Genomic DNA, 24,000 nt, shown 5'->3' with positions numbered 1-24,000 from the left:
CAGTGGTTAGATGGTTTTGTGGAGAGTTTTATGTCCGAACTTCCATAATAACAACAAAATTATCATCCCATTTTCAAAATGAAATCAGATTATGAAACAACAATTATTATAAAAATTGTCCGTAAGGAAACGGGCATCGTTTTGTATTATTGTACATCCTTGTATTACTGGCTTTTCGGTTCTGTTCGGTTTTGGAAGTAAAAAGAAGGCAGTTCACTTTCAGTGCAAACTAAATCAAAAAGAAAAACACAAACTGAATCAAATTAAATAAATTTAAACTAATTGGTTCTACTAGGTTCGGAAAATTTTAGTCTTATAATTTTGATTTGATTCGGTCCGGTTTAATATGGTTTATTTTGATGGGGATGCATAATCCTAGCTAGGAGAAAGTTACTTGTCAATTTCTGGAAAACTGCATTTTAGCAACGGATTTTTCCGTCGCTAAAGGCTGAAATCCGTCGGTAAATTAAGTTTTCCGTTGGTAAAAGGCTAAATTCTGTCGTTAAATCAAAAAATTTCCGTCGGTAATTCTCTGTTTTCTAGTAGAATGAAATCTGACATATATTCTAATCTGCAATTCCTTTTTTTGCTACCGATAATTTATATGTGAACAACAAATGACGATGCATGAGCTCAAAGTAAGTGGTCCAAATCATTGGCCGGCCATGCAAAGTATGCTGAATCAGATTCCCCATGTGAAACACCTGAAATCCAAACACATATTAAATATTATATTTAGGATCTTTTTGCAAGACTCATTGAGTCACTGTAATAAAGTGAGGCATGGCAGGCAGACCAAGGTTTATGTTGGTTGTTTTGATATCATTTTTGGTGGTTGTATCTGTTTGTGGTATACCATCAGAGAAGAGAATTTCTTGGAGCAGAATCAACAAGATTAACAAGAAAGGGCCTTATATCGGTCTTATTACGGTGTATCCGCCCGAAGAGAATGCTTTCTTTTCAACTCGAGCTTTCAAATCGGATTCTAGATACCCCTTTCTGGATCTTTCAGGTTACTACTTCAAGTTCAAGCACATTGTCAAGCTTATTGTTACTTGTTTTGGTTTGGGAATTAATGGATGTATGAACTTGCAGGACGAAGATTCCGAGTTGGTAGAATCTATGACAGGAAAGTTATCTATGTCAGATGTGGGATTGGAATGGTAATAATTTCTTAGCTTTCAGTATCACTAACTCAGAGTTTATTGTTAAGTTCTTGGACTTTTTTTTGGTTAATTGACTTCTATGTTGAAGGGAAGTTTTTTGAATCCTGTGTTCGGTGTTTCGTTTCTGTTTCTTGAAATCCTTGGGGAACTTCAGAATATTCATATAAAAAAATGTCATTTTGCCTTTTTTCGTTTTGACGTTTCTACAATATAGATCTTAGAGTTCTAGAGACACCTCGAGTATTAACTTAGCTGTATATCTAATCGGTTATAAGCTATGTCGCATGCAAACGAAATGTTGAAATGTGAAAATGCTGAAATGATAGGACTAAAAATTTTGTTTATAAAGTTTTGGAGTTTCCGGAGGCATTTTCGAAACGTGAAACATAGGACTATAAATTGTTGTTCCACAAAGGTAATAAGTCCTCTATTTTATGACATGCCTATGTAATCGCTCATCAGAATACTGCTGTTGGCTCAATCAGGTGAATGCTGCTGCAGCAACACAACAAATGCTAGATCTATTTGACATAACTGGAATTATTCATTTTGGCATTTCTGGGAGTTTAAACAATTCTATGTTCATCGGGGATGTATCAATTCCGAAACAATTTGCTCATACCGGACTCTGGAATTGGATGGTATGAATTCTTAACTTATTATTCTTTTAAGTCTGGATTTGTTATCTTGAAAGTTGAAACAAGCTATTTTGATTGGCAGAACCCAAATGGAACAGTGGACTCTAATGATGTTGCTCAGTTAAAGATTGGAGGCTACAATGTACCACAAAATGATGGCTTGAATCTACTGGGGAAAATCGGGTTCAGCCATGAGCAATTTTTTTCGGTGTCGACGGAGGGTAATGCTGCAGCTCCACTGTTTTGGGCAGAAGTAAACCATGATTGGCTTCAGCTTGCTGCCACTTTGGAGGTTAGGCCTCATTATACTAATCAAAATGACCTTTTAAAGTTTAGATTTTCTGTTGACCTGATTAACCAATGCTAAAATCTAAAGCTAAATTTTCTATTCGATCGTTCACATCAAAATAACCCATTCTAACCCAATTTATTGAACTCTAGTTTGGCTTGGTTTAGAACAATGGCTATGTTTTGGTTCATGGAATAGGTCTGAAATAGAATAGTTATTCCATATATAGTAACTATTCTTTGGTTTATGAAATAGTTACCGCATGAAATTGCTATTCCGTGATTTTAGTCAATGGTCTAAGTCGATTTTCACTTGGTTTATGTTTTAATTTCCCTAAAGCTACATGATAATTCTTCAGGGAATGGAACTGGAGAAGTGTGTTAACTCGAGTTTGTGCCTTTCGAAAAAGCCGAAGTTAGTAGTTGGACTCAATGCATCAACCTCCAACAGTTTTCTATACAATGCAGCTTATAGAGATTTCCTTTCCCAAAATTTTGAGGTTTCAACAACTGATATGGAGAGTTCTGCAGTAGTAATGGTAATCATCCCTTCTTTTTTAATTTACAACGACTAGTTACTATCTAGATAGCATGGAAACGGAAAATGTCGAAATGAAAAATAGAAAAACGACATTTTTATAAGAATTAGGTTATAAACATAGAGTTTCATAAGCGTTTTTAAAGAATGAAAATGAACATCATAGGTTACTATAATGACAGACATAAATTTCTTATTATACTGCTGTTTTTGTTGCAGACATGCTTGTCAAATGGTTTTCGAGTGATTGTAATAAGAGGAATGTCAGACTTAGCAGGAAGTCAATCAGGAGAGAATCCAATTCATATATTTGATTCACTTGCTGCTCTTAATACTGTTAAAGTTGTTCTTCGATTTATCATAAACTTTCCGGTAGACGTTTTGCATTCTAAATATTAAAAGTAGTTATTTGCGTGGAAAATTTCCAGACACGCAAATCTTTGAATTTATAATCGATTCTGTATGGAAATATGCTTTTGACCATTATTCAGTCAGAAAAGTGTGAAATTAATTAAATTACACCTAAACTGTATTAAATTAATATGTAGGTTAAGAAATCCAAGTAAGATTAATGAAACTACTTCTAAATTAATCAACCGCGGAAGTTGGGGACAAAAATGCACAAGGCTTTAATTTTTTTTAATTGATATTTGAGTTGTGCTGAATACATACCTAAAATTAGCTATTTATAAGGGACAAATCTTAAAATAAAAAACCTAATCTAATGAGATACAATATCTTATTTAGATGAATACTAGGCTAATGGGCTGAAAAAACCCTGACCTTTGTTTTAATTCCACCCCGACGTAGTAATTTTTTCAATTATACCCTATTTCGGATTTTTGGTTTTCAATTACACCCTGATTTAGAAAATTTAAATGATTTTATTATTATAAGGATTAAAATATATATAACAAATATATTTAAGAATCATTTTATACTTTTTTCCATTTGGACAAATTTAAACTAGTCCTTAAACTTAGAATAGTTTCAAATAAATATTGCATTTTAATACGTCCAACTCCGCCATCGCCAGACCCGTCGACTAAACTTCGCTCGTTAACCACCATCGTCCGAACTATCCGCCGCCACATTCCACCGGAAACCCCCAGATCTACTCCTTCGTTGGAGAAAATGCTCCTCGCCTGAGAAACAGCTCCTCAGGTGAGGAGCTGTTGCTTCCTCAGGCGAGGAACTGTTGCTCCTCGTTGAGGAGCTTCTGTTCCTCAACGAAGAGCAGATCTGCTCCTTCGTTGGAGCAGATGCTCCTCATGCGAGGAGCTGTTGCTCCTCAACGCTCCTCAACGACGAGCAGGACTGCTCCAACGAAGGAGCAGACTCTGCTCCTCCGTTGAGGAGCTGCCGGAGGAGGAGCAGTTGCTCCTCCTCCCACAATTAAAAAAAATATTTTTTTATTAATTAATTTAATTTTTTTTAGTTTATAAAGAAGATGGATATTTGGTATAATTTACAACGTTAAAGAATTTTTAGATTTTTTAACAAATATGAAGGGCCTATTTTAAATATTATCCAAATGAAAAGAGTTTAATTTGATGCATCGGGGTGCAATTGAAAACCAAAAATCCGAAATAGGGTATAATCGAAAAAATTGCTACGTCGGGGTGCAATTGAAAACTAAAACAAAGCTCGGGGTTTTTTCAGCCCATTAGCCTAAATACTAACAAAAATGTTACTATTTAAATAGAAAAATAACAAAAATACACACCAACCTAATAATTTACATTGATACAAAAAAAAAAGATAAAAGTTCACATATTCTAACCAAACTACTAAGTAGGAGACAAATGACACACACAAAGCAAAAAAAAAAGGTCAAAAACGTGTCATAACTAACCAAAAAAGTGTCTGACATGTGTCAGAATCGTGTTTGACACGCGCGTCAGTCACGTGTCAGCGCGTGTCAGCAAATCTCAGCATGTCAAAATAATTTAAACATGTATGAGCTATGTATCAGCTATGTATCTGTTATGTATCTGGAATGTGTCACTGATTCATTTTCTCATATTTTTAAAACAAAAATAAATAAATAAATATATATGTGTGTATATATATACACACACATATTATTTTATGTACTATTTATGTGTATATGTATAATATATTTTAAATTTAAAGATATATGTATCACATGCTTTAAAAAAGCATAAATTACGTTACAAAAAGTATATATTATGTATTAAATTATATGTATCCATCATATATAAATTATATATATAAATTACTTATAATATGTATTCGATATATGTATCTAAAAAACGTGTCTTCCTATTAAATATTTGATGCTTGCTCCGTCCTTTTATTTTTCCATGTTGCAGGAGGTTTTGCTTTTTAGCTCAATTTATTGCTTATATTTATAATGTATTTACGATGTATCGGCTATGTATTTATATTGTATTGTAAGATATAGATGATACATCGGTAGTGTATTAAAATTTTATTATTAATTTTTCTCCTTTTATATCTATGATGTATTAATGGTGTATTTATGATGTATCGGTTATGTATTACGATGTATCAGTTATGTATTACGATGTATCGATATTGTATTAGTCATTTTAAAATTTATTTCGTTAAAATAATCCAAAAAATTTAAACATGTATCATCTATGTATCATCTATATATAACTAATACACACATGTATCGGTCATTTTGAAATTTATTTTGTTGAAAATAATTATTCTGAGTTAGAGATGGATTCTAAAAATTGTAATTAATGGTGTATCCACGAAATTCGTTTCATAGAAATAATAATAAAAAAAGAACATGTATCTATAATGTATTAATGGTGTATTTTATGATGTGTTGACGATTTATCTATAATGTATCGATGGTGTATATATATGATGTACACATTATGAATGTATCTAATATGTATAATAATGTATACACAATAAATTAAACAAATAACTATATAATTCACTAAATTTATCACCAGTTTAAGTTAATCTCAAAAACAGTATAGACACTTGTCAAAACAACAATAGTCAGCATGAAATATATTAAAAATTCAACATATAGAAGCAAATTTACAAATTTTATTTTACATATCAGATCTCAAAAATCATTTAAATACATCTAAAAAAGAAGCATCGCAGATATATGATACATTTTGGATACATAAATAATAATACATAGTACATTAAAAAAAAAATCTTTGAAACAATCCCATCTTTAAAAAGTCAAGAGAAGGTGCCTTTTGACCTCAATTAAGAGGCAGCGACCGTTGCAAATAATTGCAGAGGTAGAAGGTTCGGACTTGTTCGAAATTATCAAAGCTTCATCAAACCGACATTAAAAAGGATAAAAGAACACACCTTAAGTAACATTTCCCTCCATGAGATTAATAGTAAAACAACCTCGTCACTCCCAATTTTCTAAAGTTCATCAAACCCACAAAGAAAAACAATCGAAAATTGAATATCCAAATGAAAATCGCACAAAAACAAACATACAAAAATCAAAAATTAGAATAAAGTAAACTTGGGGGGCAAAATTGAACTGATAAACAAGGTTAATCTTCTTTCAAAATTTAATACCCTCGTTTGTCTCGAAGTACTGACTCAAGAGATCAATGATTGCTTGGGACTTCACTTCAGTAGCCATTGTTGAGATCTTTGTTCCAATGAAAAAACGGCGGTAGATTAAGCTACCAAAAGAACCCAATTCCTCAATGCGAAAAGTGAAAGAAGGGGGAGACCTCCGGTGAAGAGAGGAAATGGGTGGTGGTTATGGTGATTGTTGTTGTTGGGGTTGGGTTTCTGTCGTTTTGGTTTATTAGTGTCTCGCGGTCATCTTCCTCGTCAGATGAATCATTGTCGTCAAACTTCTATCTGACCTTAGATGTTGATCCGTTAAGCATCATAAATCTCCGGAGAAGGATTTAGGAGTCGCTCGTAGCAACCATCTGTATAGCATTTCTTTATTTTCTCTGCAAAGGATACACACCTTGCAGCTTGAGGTGTATTGGTTATAAATTGTAATATTTTGAGAAAATTACACCATATTACCCAAATTTTGAAATTTTTATGTTAATGACTCATAAATTATTTTTTTATAAAAATCTCTCATTTTTTAAAAAGTGTTTGCATATTCTACCTCAATATAATTTTAGACCCAATTTACCCCTAATTAATTACCCACTTCATATACCAAGCTGTCCAATTCATCACTGAATGAAGAAAAATTGTTCCTTCATTCTTAGAATGATCTCTTGCTCACATAGTTTAATTTTTTTTGGAATTGTCTCTGCCATTTTAACTTTAGAAAATCGGAGATCTGTTACGTTTTATGGGTAAGAAATCGGTGGAGGTGAATGGTCCGGCCGCTGCTGGTTCCACCTGAGGTGGTCGCTTCTCTTACCGGCGATCGACAATTTGTATAATCAGTTGAGATTTTTGAAGGTTTGTTTCTATTTTTCTTTTGTTCCTCTATTTTTTTAATGAAAGCAAAAGTTTAAATCATGTGATGTTGAATAGGTACGCAAACTGTTTGATAAAATATCCGAGGAGAACTTAGTTACATGGAGCACAATAAGCAGAGGTCATGCTAAAGATAATTTGTTTGACAAGGCAATTGAATTGTTTAATAATGTTCTTCTATCTCAAGGAAATCAAATCAAATTAAATGGCTAACTGAGGAAAAAGATGAACTACTACAAATGTTGTTGTTCAAGGCACAGTTGGTGGAGATGGCATGTTATCAAAATGGCGACTCATGACTGACCAAGTTCGCTAGAAATATGGATTTTGAATTTTAACGACAATGGAAGTTGAATTATTGTTTACAATTAGTACTTATCATTATGATGCTAAATGGCTAACATTTAACATCAATATTTTGGTTTGTATACACTTGAAACTATAATCAAAATTTCATTTTTAATTGTATATTGTGGTAAAAAAAATAATGTTATACAATAGCAGAATATGGATCTTATTTATAAAGACCTAAGGTATAGAATAGTGATATTTAGTCCTTTTTTACTACCTAATTGTTTCACCAAATTATGTATTTTAAATAATTAACAAATTTCTATTTTTATTTCGACCATATGTTGATTCCAAGTGCAATATATATGAACTTCAAGTAAACTTTCATAAAAAATATGAATCATTTTTTTATTTTTTCTCTATATATATGTATGTTATTCTATTGTATGAATCTTAATTGACATTTTATATCGAGAGAAATTTGAAATATAGATATATAAATTGAATATTTCTTTTAAGTGAAATGTTTTTAACAGTTTATAAAACCAGAAATTAACCTGATGTGAACCTGATATGAACCTATATCAACTGAACTACTTTAATTTAATTTTTAATAAAATTTGTCTTATTGTTTTTTGCAAATCTTAATTAACATTTTATATAAAGAGAATTTTAAAATTTAGTGTAATATACAAATTGAATATATATTTAATGTGAAATGTATTTGACAATCTATAAAATTGAAAATCAACCTAATGTGAACCTGATGTGAACCTATATCAACTGAACTTTCTTAATTCAATTTTTAATAAAATTTGTCTTACTGCTCTTTATAATTTTAAATGACATTTTATATAGAGAATTTTGAAATTTAGTGTAATATACAAATTGAAATTTTTTAAGTGCACTATTATTTGATGGTCTATAAAACCGAAAATCAACCTGATGTTAACCTGACGTGATATATCAACTGAATTATCTTAATTCATTTTTTTATAAAATTTGTCTTACTGCTCTTTACAATCTTAACTGACATTTTATATAGATAAATTTTTGAAATTTAGTGCAATACGAATTGAATCTCTCTTTTAAGTGATAGTCTATAAAAACCAAAAATCAACCAGATGTGAACCTGATATGAATCTATATCAACTAAACTACCTTAATTCATTTTTTAATAAAATATGTTTTGCTGCTCTTTACAATTTAAAATGATTTTTTTATATAGAGAGAATGTTGACATTTAGTGTAATCACAAATTGAATATTTCTTCTAAGTAAAATAAATTTGGCAGTCTATAAAACCAAAAATGAGTCTGATATGAACTGGATGTGAACCTATTTCAAATGGAACTACTTTAATGAAAATATAGCTAAAACAACAAATCCTTTTTAATGTCAATTTTATGTGGCAATAAAATTGAAAAACCAAGATTAAACTAAATGAGACATCGCCATTATAAAGCTGTTCAAAATAAATCTCCTAATCATCAACTCTTGCAGATAGATAATTTCAAAAATATAGAAAAGCATCTATTATATAATCTACATTATCCATAAAACAAAGAAAAACGAGAGAAGAAGAAAAGTAATTGAGAATCATGATAATATCCAGATCCATAAAACAAGCAAAAATTATTGCAATTCGTCAAATTTTTCATCCCGTTTCAGATCTACCAATTTTTGTTTAAATCTGTGGCATTCAAAACAATAATAAATGTTGTAGGTTTCTCTACGTGCCTACAAGTTTTGCCTGAATTGTTAAATTCATATTTTGAGGACTAGAATATATCTTTGTTTACCGTAAAATCAGGAATACCTCTCCTTTACTCTGTGCTGCTTTAATGCATTGTGTCTCATGTGGCCCTTTACTTTTTCCATTTTCCAATATATATTTTGTATCTTCCTGGAGCATGTTATGCTTCATTTGAATTTATTAATTGGCTACCATGGCATCCATAACCAAACAATATTGCGCTCTGCACTGAGATTGGTTTTGCTTACTATTTCATTTTCATATTACTCTCCTGGATTCCGACTAACCGTCTAATTGCGTATTGTGCTTCAACCTGTTGAACATATAGTGTTTGCAGCAGATTCTGGACATTTCTATGTATTACTCAAAAAGGACAGCCGACCTAAACCCGGCTGCATCGGTTGTCCGTATAAAAACGTCGGCGACGGTTGCATTTCATGGAAAAGTTGAAATTTGCGTCTGATGTGGCTTTCAGACTCTACCAGTAACTCTATGGCGCCTTTGAGACTTTCTTAGCTGCTGTGTAAAGATGATGTTGTGATCCAGCAGTAAACGCTGCCATGGTCAGTGTCCGTACGTTGTCGTTGGCTACTTCTGTTGTTGGGAAATGTTGACGTAATTATCGACCAATTCTCGGGTTAACGGCCGGCAATGAGTGGGATGCCGGCCGTTCCAGCTGTTTCGAGTTAACAGAGTATATCCAAGTATATCCAAACTGCAGCTTCTCTATTCTATACCTGCTACTGCTTATGAGCTGTTATGTTGTTCCTCTTGTTGCTACTTGCTGATGTGTTCTTGGCAGCTGGATTATAGCTGGATTACAGCTGTATAACAGCTGTAATACAACTCATCAACAGCTGGATTAGGAAGCTTTTTATCCTCATTTGGTTGTCTATAAATAGCTTTAGATTAGTAGTTTTAATTCAGTTTTTGTAATCACAAAATACTCAATATATTTTGGTTTCTTGGTGCTCTGGTTTTCTGTTGTGGCTATTATTTGGACTTATTATTACTATTCGCAGCATGTATCTTTGTTTTGTGTCGGTGGGTTTTGGAGCTAGAGTGTAATTAGGGGCCATATATTTTTAATTTGGTAGCAGTGATATGTCTATTTTGTGCATTTATACGTAGATAGTGTTGTCAACGTTACAAATTGCATACTGTTGTATTTTTACAAACATATAGTTAGTTTGTGAGAGTGAAGTTTATCTTCAAATATTTCAAAATTCACAGTTTCACTTACAAAAATAGTAAAGTTCCGACTTATAGTATCCGTGATGTCTATTTCTTTGTTTTTAAAACGTTTTAAATGTAAATCTGAACATAGTAAATTGCTTATAGTACATATTTTTTAAATAGTTCTTTTTTGAGAGGATTTTTCAAATAGTTTATGTTTAAGTTATTGCATTAATATTTACTAGCTAACGCGGTGAAATTATTTTTAAATACACACTTGACGGTCCACCAAACTTTTAGATATTTGATTTACAAAAGAGTAGGTTCAAATTCCACCAATGTTGCCATGCATGTTCACTTAGATTGGGATGTTGTGGTTATGGATACAGGATTTGGTTTTCTTGAATATGCACTGATAAAAATACAAAATTTTAAAAGGATATTTTTCCATTTAAATATGTTAACTTAAATTTTTTATGTCTTGATTTATGAAATTGAAGGGTTCGCTTACAGTATAAGTACCGCTTAATTTGTTTGGTCTAAAATACTATATTAAATGTAACATTGGCACAACAAATATTTTAATATGACTTAGAGCTTATACATTCGTAATTAAAATATTTGTTGTCAACACTGTGACTCTTGAGCAAATAGCAGAAGGGCAAATTCCTTTATTTGAGCTTCACTGCACGGTGAGTTTTTATGTTAAGGAAAATGGAGAATGGGACTGGGATAAGTTTTCTCATCTTCTCCCATTTGATTCCCTGAATTTAATTGCTAATATGTGCCCTCCCAATGTGGAGTGTGGGAGTGATTTTATCTATTGGGGTCTATCTCCATCGGGTCAGTTCACGACTAAATCGGCGTATGAGCTAATTGAGAGTTCAAAATGGTCGGTAGCTCAACCTCGCTGGAATCTGGTTTGGAATTGGAGTGGGCCTGAACGTATAAAACACTTCATTTGGCTTGCTGTGCATGGGAAACTTTTAACGAATTCTGAGCGTAAACGAAGACATTTAACGGACGATTCTACTTGTCAACGGTGCCGGGAAGCAGATGAAGATAACTGTCATGTTTTACGAGATTGTTGGGTTACAAAACAGCTGTGGTTCAGATTTATTAAACCAGAAAATAGAGAGGAGTTCTTTGTTGGCTCAGTTTATGATTGGTTAATGTCTAATTTGGCGGGTAACATCGGTTCCTGCTATATTGATGGCTGGAAAAGTTTGTTTGGAGTTATCCTTTGGCATATCTGGGGATGGCGAAATCAGGTGGTCTTAGGAGATAAGGAGATTATGATTTGGCAGGTGTCGAATGAGATTAATGCTAAGATGAATTATATTAGATTAGCTAATGGTTGTAAGGCTAACGGCAGATCAGTCATACCGAGTAGAGTTGAGAAGATGATCGGATGGTCTTGTCCGCCACCCTCTTGGACTAAAATTAATACAGATGGTGCCTATAATCAGAGTACTGGAGTGGCAAAGGCTGGAGGAATTCTTCGTAATGATCTGGGCCAATGGATTGGCAGTTTCACAATGTCCATAGGTAGAGATTCAGTTATCGGGGCTGAGTTCAAAGGAGCCTATTACGGGCTGATGCTGGGATGGCAGATGGGAGTTCGGCGAGCTATTTTAGAGATTGATAACAAGTTGGTTGTCGATAAGATCAATGGAAATGAGATTGCAGCGCAGCATTCGAATATTTTGTATGCAATTCGAGGTTTACTTAAGAGAGATTGGGAAGTGCAGGTGAGACATGTTTATAGAGAAGCAAATAATGCGGCTGATCATTTGGCTTCGATGGGGAGTGATAATGTGGTGGGCGTTGTTTACCACGATTCTATTCCAAGGAGTCTCTTGCCTTGGATTCAACATGACCTTAGTGGAGTTGCGTATAGTAGAAGCATTATTGCTTAGGTGTTTTTAGGCTTTTGCCTCTTCTCTTGTATCAAAAAAAAAAAATATTTGTTGTCAAAATTTGAGACTTTAGTAGCACAATTGAAGTAGTAGTTAAATTTGATTTATTTTTAAATTTTACTGCATTTTATAATTATTTAACGTAATAATCATTGTCTGTTCCCTCTTATTTTTGACAATTTCAAAAATGAAATAAATTGGGTTGGAAATTTTTTTTTAAAAAAAAAAATTTGTTTTGGTAATTTTATAGGGCTAAGCACACAAATCCCTCAAAAAGTCCTTTAGTTTTCATAAATACATCACATATTAAAAATATACAAAAATCTCTCAATATAAAATAAAACTTTGCATTAGTACCTCAAAATCCAAAACAAATTGATTTAGTGTCAAAGTAGGACAATTATACCCCCCTTATTTCCAACACGCAGCCAAATCTCAAATCATCTTCTTCTTTCTTTTAGGTCAATCAAACAGCCGGCTACTGTAAAAAAAAAAAATCAAACGGCCGACAGCACAACAACTTCCGTCAGTAGCTTTATTTGGAATCGCAAGCATCGGGAGATTATATAACCGTCGACTAAGCTAACTTTGTAGAAATACAAACCTCCGGCGGCGTTTACAGTTACTCAGCCAAAGTCGTCGGTGGAATAACGTCGCTTCCGCCGCACTCGAGCTTACCGGAGCCACAATCGGCAGTAAGACATGAGGACCGTAAGAATCTCAAGAACAGTGAGTTCTCGCCTATAACCGACCCGACCAGAATGGTGGAATGGAAACAGATTTTTATTTTTCGTGTTTGAGAGTGAAGCCGATGGTAGAAGGTTGTGGGGAGGTAGCGGCGGATAGGAGTTCAGGCCATACGGTGTAACAGCATTAGTTGATGAATTTGTAGGAAATTGGATTAACATCTGCAATTAATAAGAAATTAGTGATTAAAGATTAAAAATTGGAATGAAAGAGTTTACTTGAGAAATTAGAATTAATGGAGAGAAAAATGAAGAGGGTGAAGGAGAGGAGGAGACGATTCATTGTTGAGTGAGTGAATATTTGATTTTTTTTAGTTTAGTTTGCCTTTTCATTGCTTTGTATTGTTAATTCCAAATGTTAGCTTTTTTTGACCTTTTGACGTTTTAACATTCAGTTGAGACGTAAGTAAAATGAAATGCATTTACTTTTTCCACCAAAATTCAAATTGCTTTCCATTAAAATTAGTATCTAAATTACGAGAAATTTTTAAGGAAATCTTTATCAGAAATTTTAGTTAACTAAATTATATTATTAATATTCGGTTGATTTTAAGTTGACATTCGGTTGATTTTTAGTTGACATTCGGTTGATTTTTAGTTGACATTCGGTTCATATTTAACATTTGGTAAAATCATAAAATAAGAGCTTCAACAAAAAGCGAACTCGTCAAAACAGTCGAAATCGACGTTTGTCAACATTAAGGAGGGAAAATTGATAATAGTAGCTTTGAAAATGAAAAGTCAATTTTTTGACATTTGGTTGATTTTCAGTTGATTTCTGATTGATTTTTGGTTGTTAAGTTGATTTTTAGTTGATTTCTGGTTGATTTATAGTTGATTTTTGGTTGATTTCTAGTTGATTTCTAGTTGATTTTTGGTTGATATTAAGTTGATTTTCAGTTGCTTTTTCATTGATTTCTGGTTGATATTTAGTTTATTTTTAGTTTCAATAATCAAAGAGAACTCGTGAAAAAAATCGAAATCGGCACTTGTCGACATTGTATAGGAAATGATCAAAACTCTAAATACAACAGATTCAGAACTCTAAACATTAATGAGCAAAATTTACACAAAAAGAAGAAAATAAGATGTAAATTTAGTTTGCATTGAGTTGACGTATAATTTACATTAAATTGACATCTAATTTATATTAAATTTACGTCGAATTTACTTTAAATTTACATCCACTTTATATAGAATTTATACATAGAAAATTACTAATCACATATACACACTATAAGAATAAAATGCCAATCTCAAACTCAATACATAAAATCAAAAGAAAACTAATATATAAAGTCAAGAAATTTAACATTTTGTCTCAAATTTGCTTCAACTATGGTGCCAACTAACTAATATGAATACCATTAAAACAATACGTGAGATCTGCATAGACAGTGAAAGAAGTTTCCAAGCTATAATTACTTCAAAATTATTAAATTGATTTGTATCAATCTATATTTTTAAAAACAATAGAAAAATTATTTTCTATTTATTCACAAAAGGCTGCATCATCCAAACAATACATACTTGCCTCAAAACATTCAAATCTACACATTAATTTGCAGGCAAGGAAAGTCACTGATTCCATGTGTGAACCAAACAAAAGATAACCAAATTTTGTTAATATGCTTTCCAATGTATTGCTTTAATATTGATATAAATCATCACCAATTCAAGAAAAGAGAAGAACCCAGAGTCTAAAATGCAAAAAAAAAGAAGAAAATAGTGAAAATAAATATGAACATTAGCAATTCCAAGACTTCCTTAGCACCGGTACAACAGTAGTCATCGGTTTTTGGAGCATACACATCGGACGTCGGAGCATAGACCATTTAGGACGACCGTTGTCTCCTTCCTCCGTCGGCGGAGGCCCGCCGTTCCTCCTTCGTCGCTCTATTACATTTGCGGCAGTCGCCGACGATTGTTGAACCATAAACATCGATCGCAGGCGGTGGTTAATTCATTGATCATCTGTCTCTTAATTTGATAGCGCATTTTGTCGGCATTTGTTATTTCCACCGCCATCTTCGTCGTCAGAATCTAGAAATTTCCGGTCACCATGAAATAATTAGATCTAATTTTAGAAATAACGATGACAACTGTTCCAGTTATATTTAATGGGGTTGGAGGAATTGTTCTGCAGCTCAATTACTAAGGAATAAGGGTAAAAAGGGGCTAATATTATAATGAGGTATAAATGAAAACACTTAAAAAGATAATGAGAGATTGTTGCATAAAAATTATTTATGAGTCACTAATGTATGACTTTATAGAATATGAGTCATAGGGTGTAATTTCCTCAATTTTATACTTATGAGAGGCTTTGTAAGTTGAACTCTTTGCATGCAGATGCCTGTTGTGTCAGTTAGTTGTGAATATCTGCTGTTGATTGGGTTGAGAACGTTAGATATGCCGGCCCTAATGTACGAAACTGAGCGTACGACAAACAGTTGGTATTATTGCAATACGAAATTCATATTTTTGCATACAGAGACGTAATAATGGAAACGATATTCAGTCAAACCCAGATGTCATTAGATGCGAAATCCGAAAATTTACACGCTAAACAGATCGAAAACCGTTTTTTTGAACCATTTACATTTCATAACTACAGATCCACTAAGAAAAAAAGTTAGATGTTTAACGTGCACAACGCAACACAACTACGCTCGTGCCTTGGTCAAATTCTTTCGAATCTGCTGGTCGGAATTCGGGAATGAAGCTTTTAGGTCATGTGCTCTTTTGACAAAAATATTTTTAGATGCTATTATTAAAAGTGATTATAGATTTTGTCATATGTTTATGTATAATTTGACATGTAATCGGTAAAATATAATAAATACTTTCTGCGATTGTTCGGCAAAATTCTAATGAATGTTTATTTAATATTTTTACTTTGTTAGCCTTTGTTTATATGTCTGGACGTTTGATAATTTTTGGTCTTCTACAGTTTCATCTCTAACGTGTAGCAAATTACACAATATTTTTTGTTCAATTAATTATTAAAAAAATATTTCTATATGTATTATATTTTATACAAAATTTAAATTCAATATTTTTTTAATTTTTTATCCCATATCAAATATTTTTGTAATCTATTGTATTATCATCTAGAATAATTTCCATTAAGTACACAAAACAGTTCAGAACACAAGGGTATATTTGAACTTTGTTAAAATATTGTCACTATTGTTTTGTCTAACTTTTTTTAAAAAAATATATTAAAATAACGGTAACATTTAACGGTAATAAAACAGCTATTTTTTAACCATATATACTAGCTCATTATTTTTCATTCCACAATATTTATCATCTACTTCTTCACTTTCATATTTTTACAACACATCTTAAAATTAAATTGTCTTTGTTTTTTATTATAATTATAACTATTTTATTGGTCATTAGTATATTTAATCTATCTGCTAACGATTTTTTTTTTCTTTTTCATTCTTTTATATTTATTGTTCTTCCACTATTAATCTGGCAATATTCATAGATTATGGATATATATAAATTGTAAAAATAGAATTAGTATAAAAATTGTTGTTTTTGCTTTATAAATACCATTATTCTCTATGTATATGTTTTAGGTTCTAAGTTGATTGCGTATAGATTGCGGAATTATAATGATATGGACAAATGTGGCGCTTTACCACCGTAAAAAAAAGTTGAAGATGTTATTTAAATAGTCGCATCTTACTTTATGCAATGCCATTATATATTTATTTTGCCTCAAATTATGTTTTATTTTAACAATTGTATTCTATATTTGAATATTGTTATTGTTAAATTAAATAGATCAAAAACTATATAAAAATAATTCAATTAGTACCATTAAAAATGTATTCTCCGAAGCAAAGCGATGGTTATATACTAGTATTTGAGAAATTAAAAATTCTTATAACTATATACTTATCTATATACTTATATAATTGAAAAATGATCAACGGAGTTCTCTCATTGATTCTCACTAAATGGAATTTTTTTATTAATTTTCACTAAATAAAGTTTTCTCATCAGTTCGCACTTTTTTAAACTGCTTATTATAATTTTATCTTTTAATTGAAACTCCAAATCATTTAAACGACTAATTTTTATCTATTCAAACTACTAGCAATTCATATAACTATAAATTACTTATGCTATTTACCTAAAAAAATTATTTTTGTTGATTAGTTTCGATAATTGCTTTTCTACGGCGAAAAAAAATATTGTAGCTTTAAATAGTTGTAATTATTATAAATTTATTTACAAATTCTTCAAGCATATCCTTGATATGTGTGTTAGTTTGATATTTCTAACTAATGAATTGATTTGTATATTAATAAATTAAATAGTGAACGTTTATGAGACAAATTCATAATTTAATGGAACGTAAATCTAAAATTAAAAATAAAAAAGATCAAGTTTTACAAGAAAATAGTAAAAATATTATTGGAAAGAAAAATAACAAAATTCTAACACAATAAATATATTAAAATAAAATATTTATCATAAATAATAAATATTTTAAAATAATTCGCTATTAGAATCATTAAAATATATTTTAATTTTTTAGAAAAAATATTATTAATAGAATATTCTTACGAGAAAAACAAATACCGGAAAAATAGGAAAAAAAATAGGAAAAAAATCACTAGAGAAAAAAAAAATCAAATTCTAATACAATAAATGAGTTAAAATATATAATGAAAAAATTTATCATATATATTCCATATTTTAGGACAATACATTACTACAATTGCTAAAATAAATTTATAATTTTTTGATATTATTATGCCAAAATATACCGATTTGTTTTTGGTTTATTTTTTGACATTGGTATATGTCTTGACACCGGAAAATATGAAACTGTTGAAGTGGGAAATTCCACATTGGTTGTGTGTGAATGGACATGCGTTTAAATATTAGTTGGACACCTCCACTTAATACCAATTGGTTTTAAGATGTAATTTAACATGATATCAGAGTCTTGTCCATTCACACAATTTGAATTTGGCCCGGCCCACGTGAATTGCGCGTGAGGGGGGATTGGTTATTCGGTTCGGACACGCTACGCGTGAGGGGGAATGTTGAAGTGGAAAATCCCACATTGGTTGTGTGTGTGCATGGACATGCGTTTAAATATTAGTTGGGCACCTCCACTTAATATCAATTGGTTTTAAGATGGAATTTAACATGGTATCAGAGCATTGTCCATTGGTTTTAAAATGGAATCTAACATGGTATCAGAGTCTTGTCCATTCACACAATTTGAATTTGGCCCGGCCCACGTAAGATGCGTGAGGGGGGATTGGTTACTCGGCCCGGACACGCTACGCGTGAGGGGGAGTGTTGAAGTGGGAATCCCACATTGGTAGTGTGTGTGAATGGACATGTGTTTAAATATTGGTTGGACACCTACACTTAATACCAATTGGTTTTAAGATGGAATCTAACAGAAACAACACCAAAAAACACTTAAAATTACCTAAAAAAATTTAATGAACATTCATAAATAATAGTCAACAAAATTAAACATTCACGGAAAAAACACTAAAAGAAGGCAAAAAACACATTTAAGATACATTTAGAAAACACTAATTAAAACACCCATACAATACATATTTTTGTTTATTTTTTATGATTTCTGATGTTTTTGGTATCGTTTTTCATTTAAACGTAGTTTTTGTAAATAAAAATAAAAATAAAATAAAAAATATTAAAATGGTGAAGTATGAAGAGTAATTTTTAAAATTTTACAATATTTTTATAAATTAATTGTAAAAGATGGTTACGACTAGTTAATAAAATTTTAGAGAAAACTTTGTTCCATACCAGATAATTAATTATTCTATATATATAGTGGATAAATTAATTTATTACTTACTGATTATATAAATATGCTCAAATTTTGTTTTTATTTATTTCATTATGATGCTAAAATAAAGACTTTTTTTGTCAAATTGGCATAATACAATAGAAATAAATGAATAAATTTTAGTAATTGTTAAGTATATTTAGTTAGTTTTATTATAATATAATATTAATATTATATTCGTAAATCTGAATTTAATGAAATATATCAGCTTCAGACTTTTTATAATTTTTCTATAAGCTCAATAAATTAATAATTCTAATGATTAATAAATTATTATTCTATGTATATTAATTATTAGAGAGTGTACTGCAGTATATTTTATTAAATTAATATTTTCTTTTATTAAGGACAAAACTATGTAATTTAGCTAAATAGAAAGAGTTACAAATATAAATATACAAATAACTTATTTTAAATTAAAAAATTTATTTATTAGAATTTAATTATTGAAGTTTACAAAATATTATAGACTATAATTGAAATAAAGAAGTAACATTAATTGATATAATAAAAATATATATAATTTCATTTATATGTAATTTAATAATTGTTATGTATATAGATAAAATATTTTTTGCATATATTGTTTATAATTATAAATTAATTTTCAAAATTTATTGCTAAAGAATAATATAAATGTAATAAATTATATATATAAATATAATATTGGTTCTTTGGTTTGGGACGGTTTGGTACGGTTCTCGGTACGGAGATTTACCTAAGATTCAGAATCGTACCAATTAAAATTTCGGTTTTGTTCGGTTCGGGGAAAGGTAATGGTCAGTAGATTTTTTTTCGGTTTTGGATATTTTCTGTTCGGTTTTTGGTCAGGGATCTCCAAGACCCGAACACACCCCTACCAAGTACACTTGTTGACGCACGCTGCCGTTATCAAAGAAGGTATTGGTGAATTTTTCTTAAAAAAAGTGTTACAGTTGTAATAAATTAATGGTAAAAACATTGTATCTCATGAAAAGAAAGGTCATTTTTGATATTTTTGTGGTTTTCTCATTTTTTTTAAATCTATACAATAAATTATGTCGTAAAAATATTTAAAATAGCTAATAATAAGTTGTTTAGCTTAAGTAAATTTTTAAAAAAGCGAACTACATGTTATTCTATCGAAAAAATATTTCGAACCCCTTGAATATAATTTCTGATTTCGCCCCTGTGCTCGATTATTCAAAGCTGCCAGAGACTGCCCAGAAAAAGCAGGTGAAGCAGCCCCTAAACCCGGACCAGCCGCATGCAGCAGCTCATCCAAACCTGCAGCTATACTGGAAGTAGTATTTAATTTGCATCAGAAGCATTGTCTTTGATCGATCAAAATGATTAAAAATGAATTATTTGACGAAAGAGTCATAAAGTTAGGAACATGCATGAGTGACCCAATACTTCTCTAAAAATTGTCGGTAAGGAAATGGGTACGTAGCTTATGTGCGAGCCTTAATGAGTGCTCACACTATTCACTTATATTATTGTGCATCCATATACCGCCTTTTCAGTAGGGGTGATCATGAACCGGTTAACCGGTCTACGAGAGTAATATGTAAACCAGTTTATAGTAGTTCGATTTTTAAAATTAAAAATTTAAATCTAAAATTTTAAACGGTTAACCGTTTAAAACGGTTCGGTTTTTTGGTTTTGCGGTTTTTAACCATGTAAATTAAAAAAATTAGATATAAAAAAGCTAAAATTTATAGATAAAATTTTAAATATAGTCTAATAATTAAACTTTAATTTTCATTCTATTTAATTATTAAAATATAAATTTTATTTATTCCTATTTGAATTAGGTAAATATTTTATTAAGAAAAATAAAATTCCTTTAATGTATATATATATACTCCTAAAATAAAAATTATTTTGATAAATAACATATTTTTTATATATATTTTCGTGTTTAGAATTTTTATATGTGTAGATGATAAAATATATTTTATTTGAATAATTTTTTTTTTTTTTGATAAATGATAAGTGGATTAGCTCACCCACAAATAAGTTGGTGGCAAAATAGAAACAAGCTAGGAGTTATTACAAAAGAAATCTATACAACGAAAAACATCATTGCCCGTATAGGAGAAATCATGATTCCTAGCTCTATAAAAATCCACCGCTTTGCAAATGCTTAGAAAAACTAAGCTATGAATGCTCGAATGCTCATCCTTAAAAACCCGCTTATTCCTTGCTTTCCATAAATGCCAAACACCAAAAAACCAAATAAACTTCCATAAAAAAACGTATGTATATATATATATATATATATATATATATATATATATATATATATATATATTAATATTATTTATAAACCGGTTACAGACAATGATCTCTTACATATATTTTAATCTGCAATTCCTTTGTTTGCTACAGACAATTTATGTAAATAACAAATAACGATGCATGAGCCCAAATTATGCGGTTCGAATCATTGGCCGGCCATGCAGATCAAAATTATTGCAGAAAACCAATTTAAAAATGTCGGTAATTCCTTGTTCTATATCATAAATTTTCATTAACATGTCATCAACGTGTATATATTATCAGTGGTGGAGTTAGTGTTCATAGTCCACTCCAAAAATTATTAAATATTCAGCGGTCTCCAGGTCATCTTGTCTCCAAAAACATTCCCCATGTGAAACACCTGAAATCCAAACACATTTATTATATATATATATATATATATATGGATGTTTGTGCAAGAATAGACGAGACATTGTAATAAAGTGATCAGGCATGGCAGGCAGATCAAGGTTTATGTTGGTTGTTTTGATATTATTGTTTGTTGTTGTATCTGTTTCTGGTACACCATCAAAGAAGAAAATTTCTTGGAGCAGAATCAAGAAGATTAACAAGAAAGGGCCTTATATTGGTCTTATTACGGTGTATCCGCCCGAAGAGAATGCTTTCTTTTCGACCCGAGCTTTCAAATCGGACTCTAGATATCCTTTTCTGGATCTTTCAGGTTAGGACTTCAAGTTCAAACACATTGTCATGCTTATTGTTACTTGTTTTGGTTTTGGAATTAATGGATGTATCGACTTGCAGGACGAAGATTCCGAGTTGGTAGAATTTATGACAGGAAAGTTATCTATGTTAGATGTGGGATTGGAATGGTAATAATTTCTTAGCTTTGTTTGTCACTAACTCAAAGTTGATTTCATTAAATCTTCAGAATTTATTTTAGTCAATTGGCTTTTATGTTGCATGGGAATTTCTCGAATCCTACACTTGGTGTTTGGTTTCTGTTTCTAGAAATCCTTGGGAAACTTTAGAATTCTATATTTGTAACTTATTCATAAAAAAAATTTTCCGTTTTGACGTTTCTATTATATAGATCTTAGAGTTTTAGAGACGCCTCGAGTACTAATTTAGCTGTATATCGAATTGGTTATAAGCATGTATGCAAACAAAATGTTGACACGTGAAAATGCTGAAATGATAAACAATGTTTTTATAAAGTTTTGGAGTTTCCGGAAGCATTTTCGATAAGTGAAACATAGAACTCGACAAATTTTCGTTCCAGACAGGTTATAAGTCCTCGATTTTATGACATGCCTATGTAATCGCTTATCGAAATAATGCTGTTGGCTCAATCAGGTGAATGCTGCTGCAGCAACACAACAAATGCTAGATCTATTTGACATAACTGGAATTATTCATTTTGGCATTTCTGGGAATGTAAACAATTCTATGTTCATTGGAGATGTATCGATTCCGAAACAATTTGCTCATACCGGACTCTGGGATTGGATGGTATGTATGGATTCTTAACTTATTATTCTTTTAAGTCTAGATTTGTTATCTTGAAACAAGCTATTTTGATTGGCAGAACCCAAATGGAACAGTGGACTCTAATGATGTTGCTCAGTTAAAGATTGGAGGCTACAATGTACCACAAAATGATGGCTTCAATCTACTGGGGAAAATCGGGTTCAGCCGCGAGCAATTTTTTTCGGTATCGACGGAGGGTAATGCTGCAGCACCTATGTTTTGGGCAGAAGTAAGCCATGAATGGCTTCAGCTTGCTGCCAGTTTGGAGGTTAGGCCTCGTTATTTTATATCTACAATTTAAAGTTCGGCTTTTCTGTCGATTTCATTAACCAATAGTAAAAACCAAACTAAACTTTCTCTTTATTCACATCCAAACCAATCCGTTTTAACCATTTTAACCGAATCAGAATGAACTTTAGTCTCTAGTCTGGTTTAGAACAATGGTGAACTTCGATTTTTGTCCAGTTTATGTTTTGATTTCCGTAAAGCTTACAACAATAATTCATCAGGGAATGGAACTGGAGAAGTGTGTTAACTCGAGTTTGTGCCTTCCGAAAAAGCCGAAGTTAGTAGTTGGACTCAAGGGATCAACCTCCAACAGTTTTCTAGACAATGCAGCTTATAGAGATTTCCTTTTCCAAACTTTTGAGGTTACAACAGCTGATATGGAGAGCTCTGCAGTAGTAATGGTAATTATCATCCCTTCTTCATTTCACAATGACTAGTACTATCTATATGTCAAAATGAAAAATAGAAAAACGACATTTTTTATAATTATAAACATAGAGTTTCAGAAGCATTTTTCTAAAATGAAAGCGAACATCAAAACGTGTAATTGTACTGCTGTTTTTGTTGCAGACATGCTTGTCAAATGGTTTTCGAGTGATTGTAATCCGAGGAATGTCAGACTTAGCAGGAAGTCAATCAGGAGAGAATCCAATTCATACTTTCGGTTCACTTGCTGCTCTTAATACTGTTAAAGCTGTTCTTCGATTTATCAAAAAAATTCCAGTAGACGTTTCGCATTCTAAATCTTTGAAGTAGTATTTGATCACAGAATGTTGCTGCAAAATGCTACAAAAACTTCAACTTCAGGTTGTTGCATTTGTAACAGTTTAATATTTACTTTGTCAAATTTTGAGTTTCTTGGATAATGGAACTATTACTACAAATAAATAACTATGATGATTGAAGAACAAATCAAGAATTGTTTTATTGGAGCTAGTTAACTAACTGAGAATTTGCAATCAGTGTATATATTAAAGCTTCAATTTTTCTTTTCCAAATCATGTCAGCTATAACAATGCTTGAGGAAAATGGCTGAATGCTTTTTCTTTATTGGCTTCTCTCCTTAAATAATACTCAATACAACCTAAATGAAGCATGAAATAATATACAACTAATAC

General features: G+C 31.1%; 1 protein-coding gene across 3 annotated transcripts; it reads left to right on the top strand.

Moving 5' to 3' along the window:
• Nucleotides 1-673: 673 nt before the first annotated feature.
• LOC126659695 (bark storage protein A-like) lies at nt 674-23,748 on the top strand. Of its 3 annotated transcripts, none has more exons than XM_050353024.2 (6): nt 674-1,012; nt 1,096-1,163; nt 1,652-1,807; nt 1,887-2,096; nt 2,452-2,631; nt 2,850-3,113. In XM_050353024.2, exons 1-6 carry the CDS (start codon nt 784-786, stop codon nt 3,027-3,029), a joined length of 1,023 nt encoding a protein of 340 aa, XP_050208981.1. In that variant the 5' UTR covers nt 674-783; the 3' UTR covers nt 3,030-3,113. The 3 variants fall into 3 exon arrangements, with proteins under 3 accessions (XP_050208981.1, XP_050208980.1, XP_050208978.1); XM_050353023.2 differs by lacking the exons at nt 1,096-1,163; nt 1,652-1,807; nt 1,887-2,096; nt 2,452-2,631; nt 2,850-3,113 and adding exons at nt 21,869-21,936; nt 22,421-22,576; nt 22,653-22,862; nt 23,104-23,283; nt 23,453-23,748 and having other exon boundaries at nt 717-1,012; XM_050353021.2 differs by lacking the exons at nt 674-1,012; nt 1,096-1,163; nt 1,652-1,807; ... (1 more) ...; nt 2,452-2,631; nt 2,850-3,113 and adding exons at nt 21,141-21,785; nt 21,869-21,936; nt 22,421-22,576; ... (1 more) ...; nt 23,104-23,283; nt 23,453-23,748.
• The last annotated feature ends 252 nt before the right edge of the window (nt 23,749-24,000 follow it).

Source organism: Mercurialis annua, linkage group LG8 (genome assembly GCF_937616625.2).
Source record: "Mercurialis annua linkage group LG8, ddMerAnnu1.2, whole genome shotgun sequence".
NCBI classification, from domain to species: Eukaryota; Viridiplantae; Streptophyta; class Magnoliopsida; order Malpighiales; family Euphorbiaceae; genus Mercurialis; species Mercurialis annua.
This window is presented reverse-complemented; position numbering and strand designations above follow the sequence as displayed.

Coding starts and splice junctions, on each gene's coding strand:
- LOC126659695 (XM_050353023.2), top strand. CDS start 784: ATGGCAGGCAGACCAAGGTTTATGTTGGTTGTTTTGATATCATTTTTG. Junction 21,937..22,420: donor TTAGATGTGGGATTGGAATG/GTAATAATTTCT, acceptor TGGCTCAATCAG/GTGAATGCTGCTGCAGCAAC. Junction 22,577..22,652: donor CCGGACTCTGGGATTGGATG/GTATGTATGGAT, acceptor TTTGATTGGCAG/AACCCAAATGGAACAGTGGA.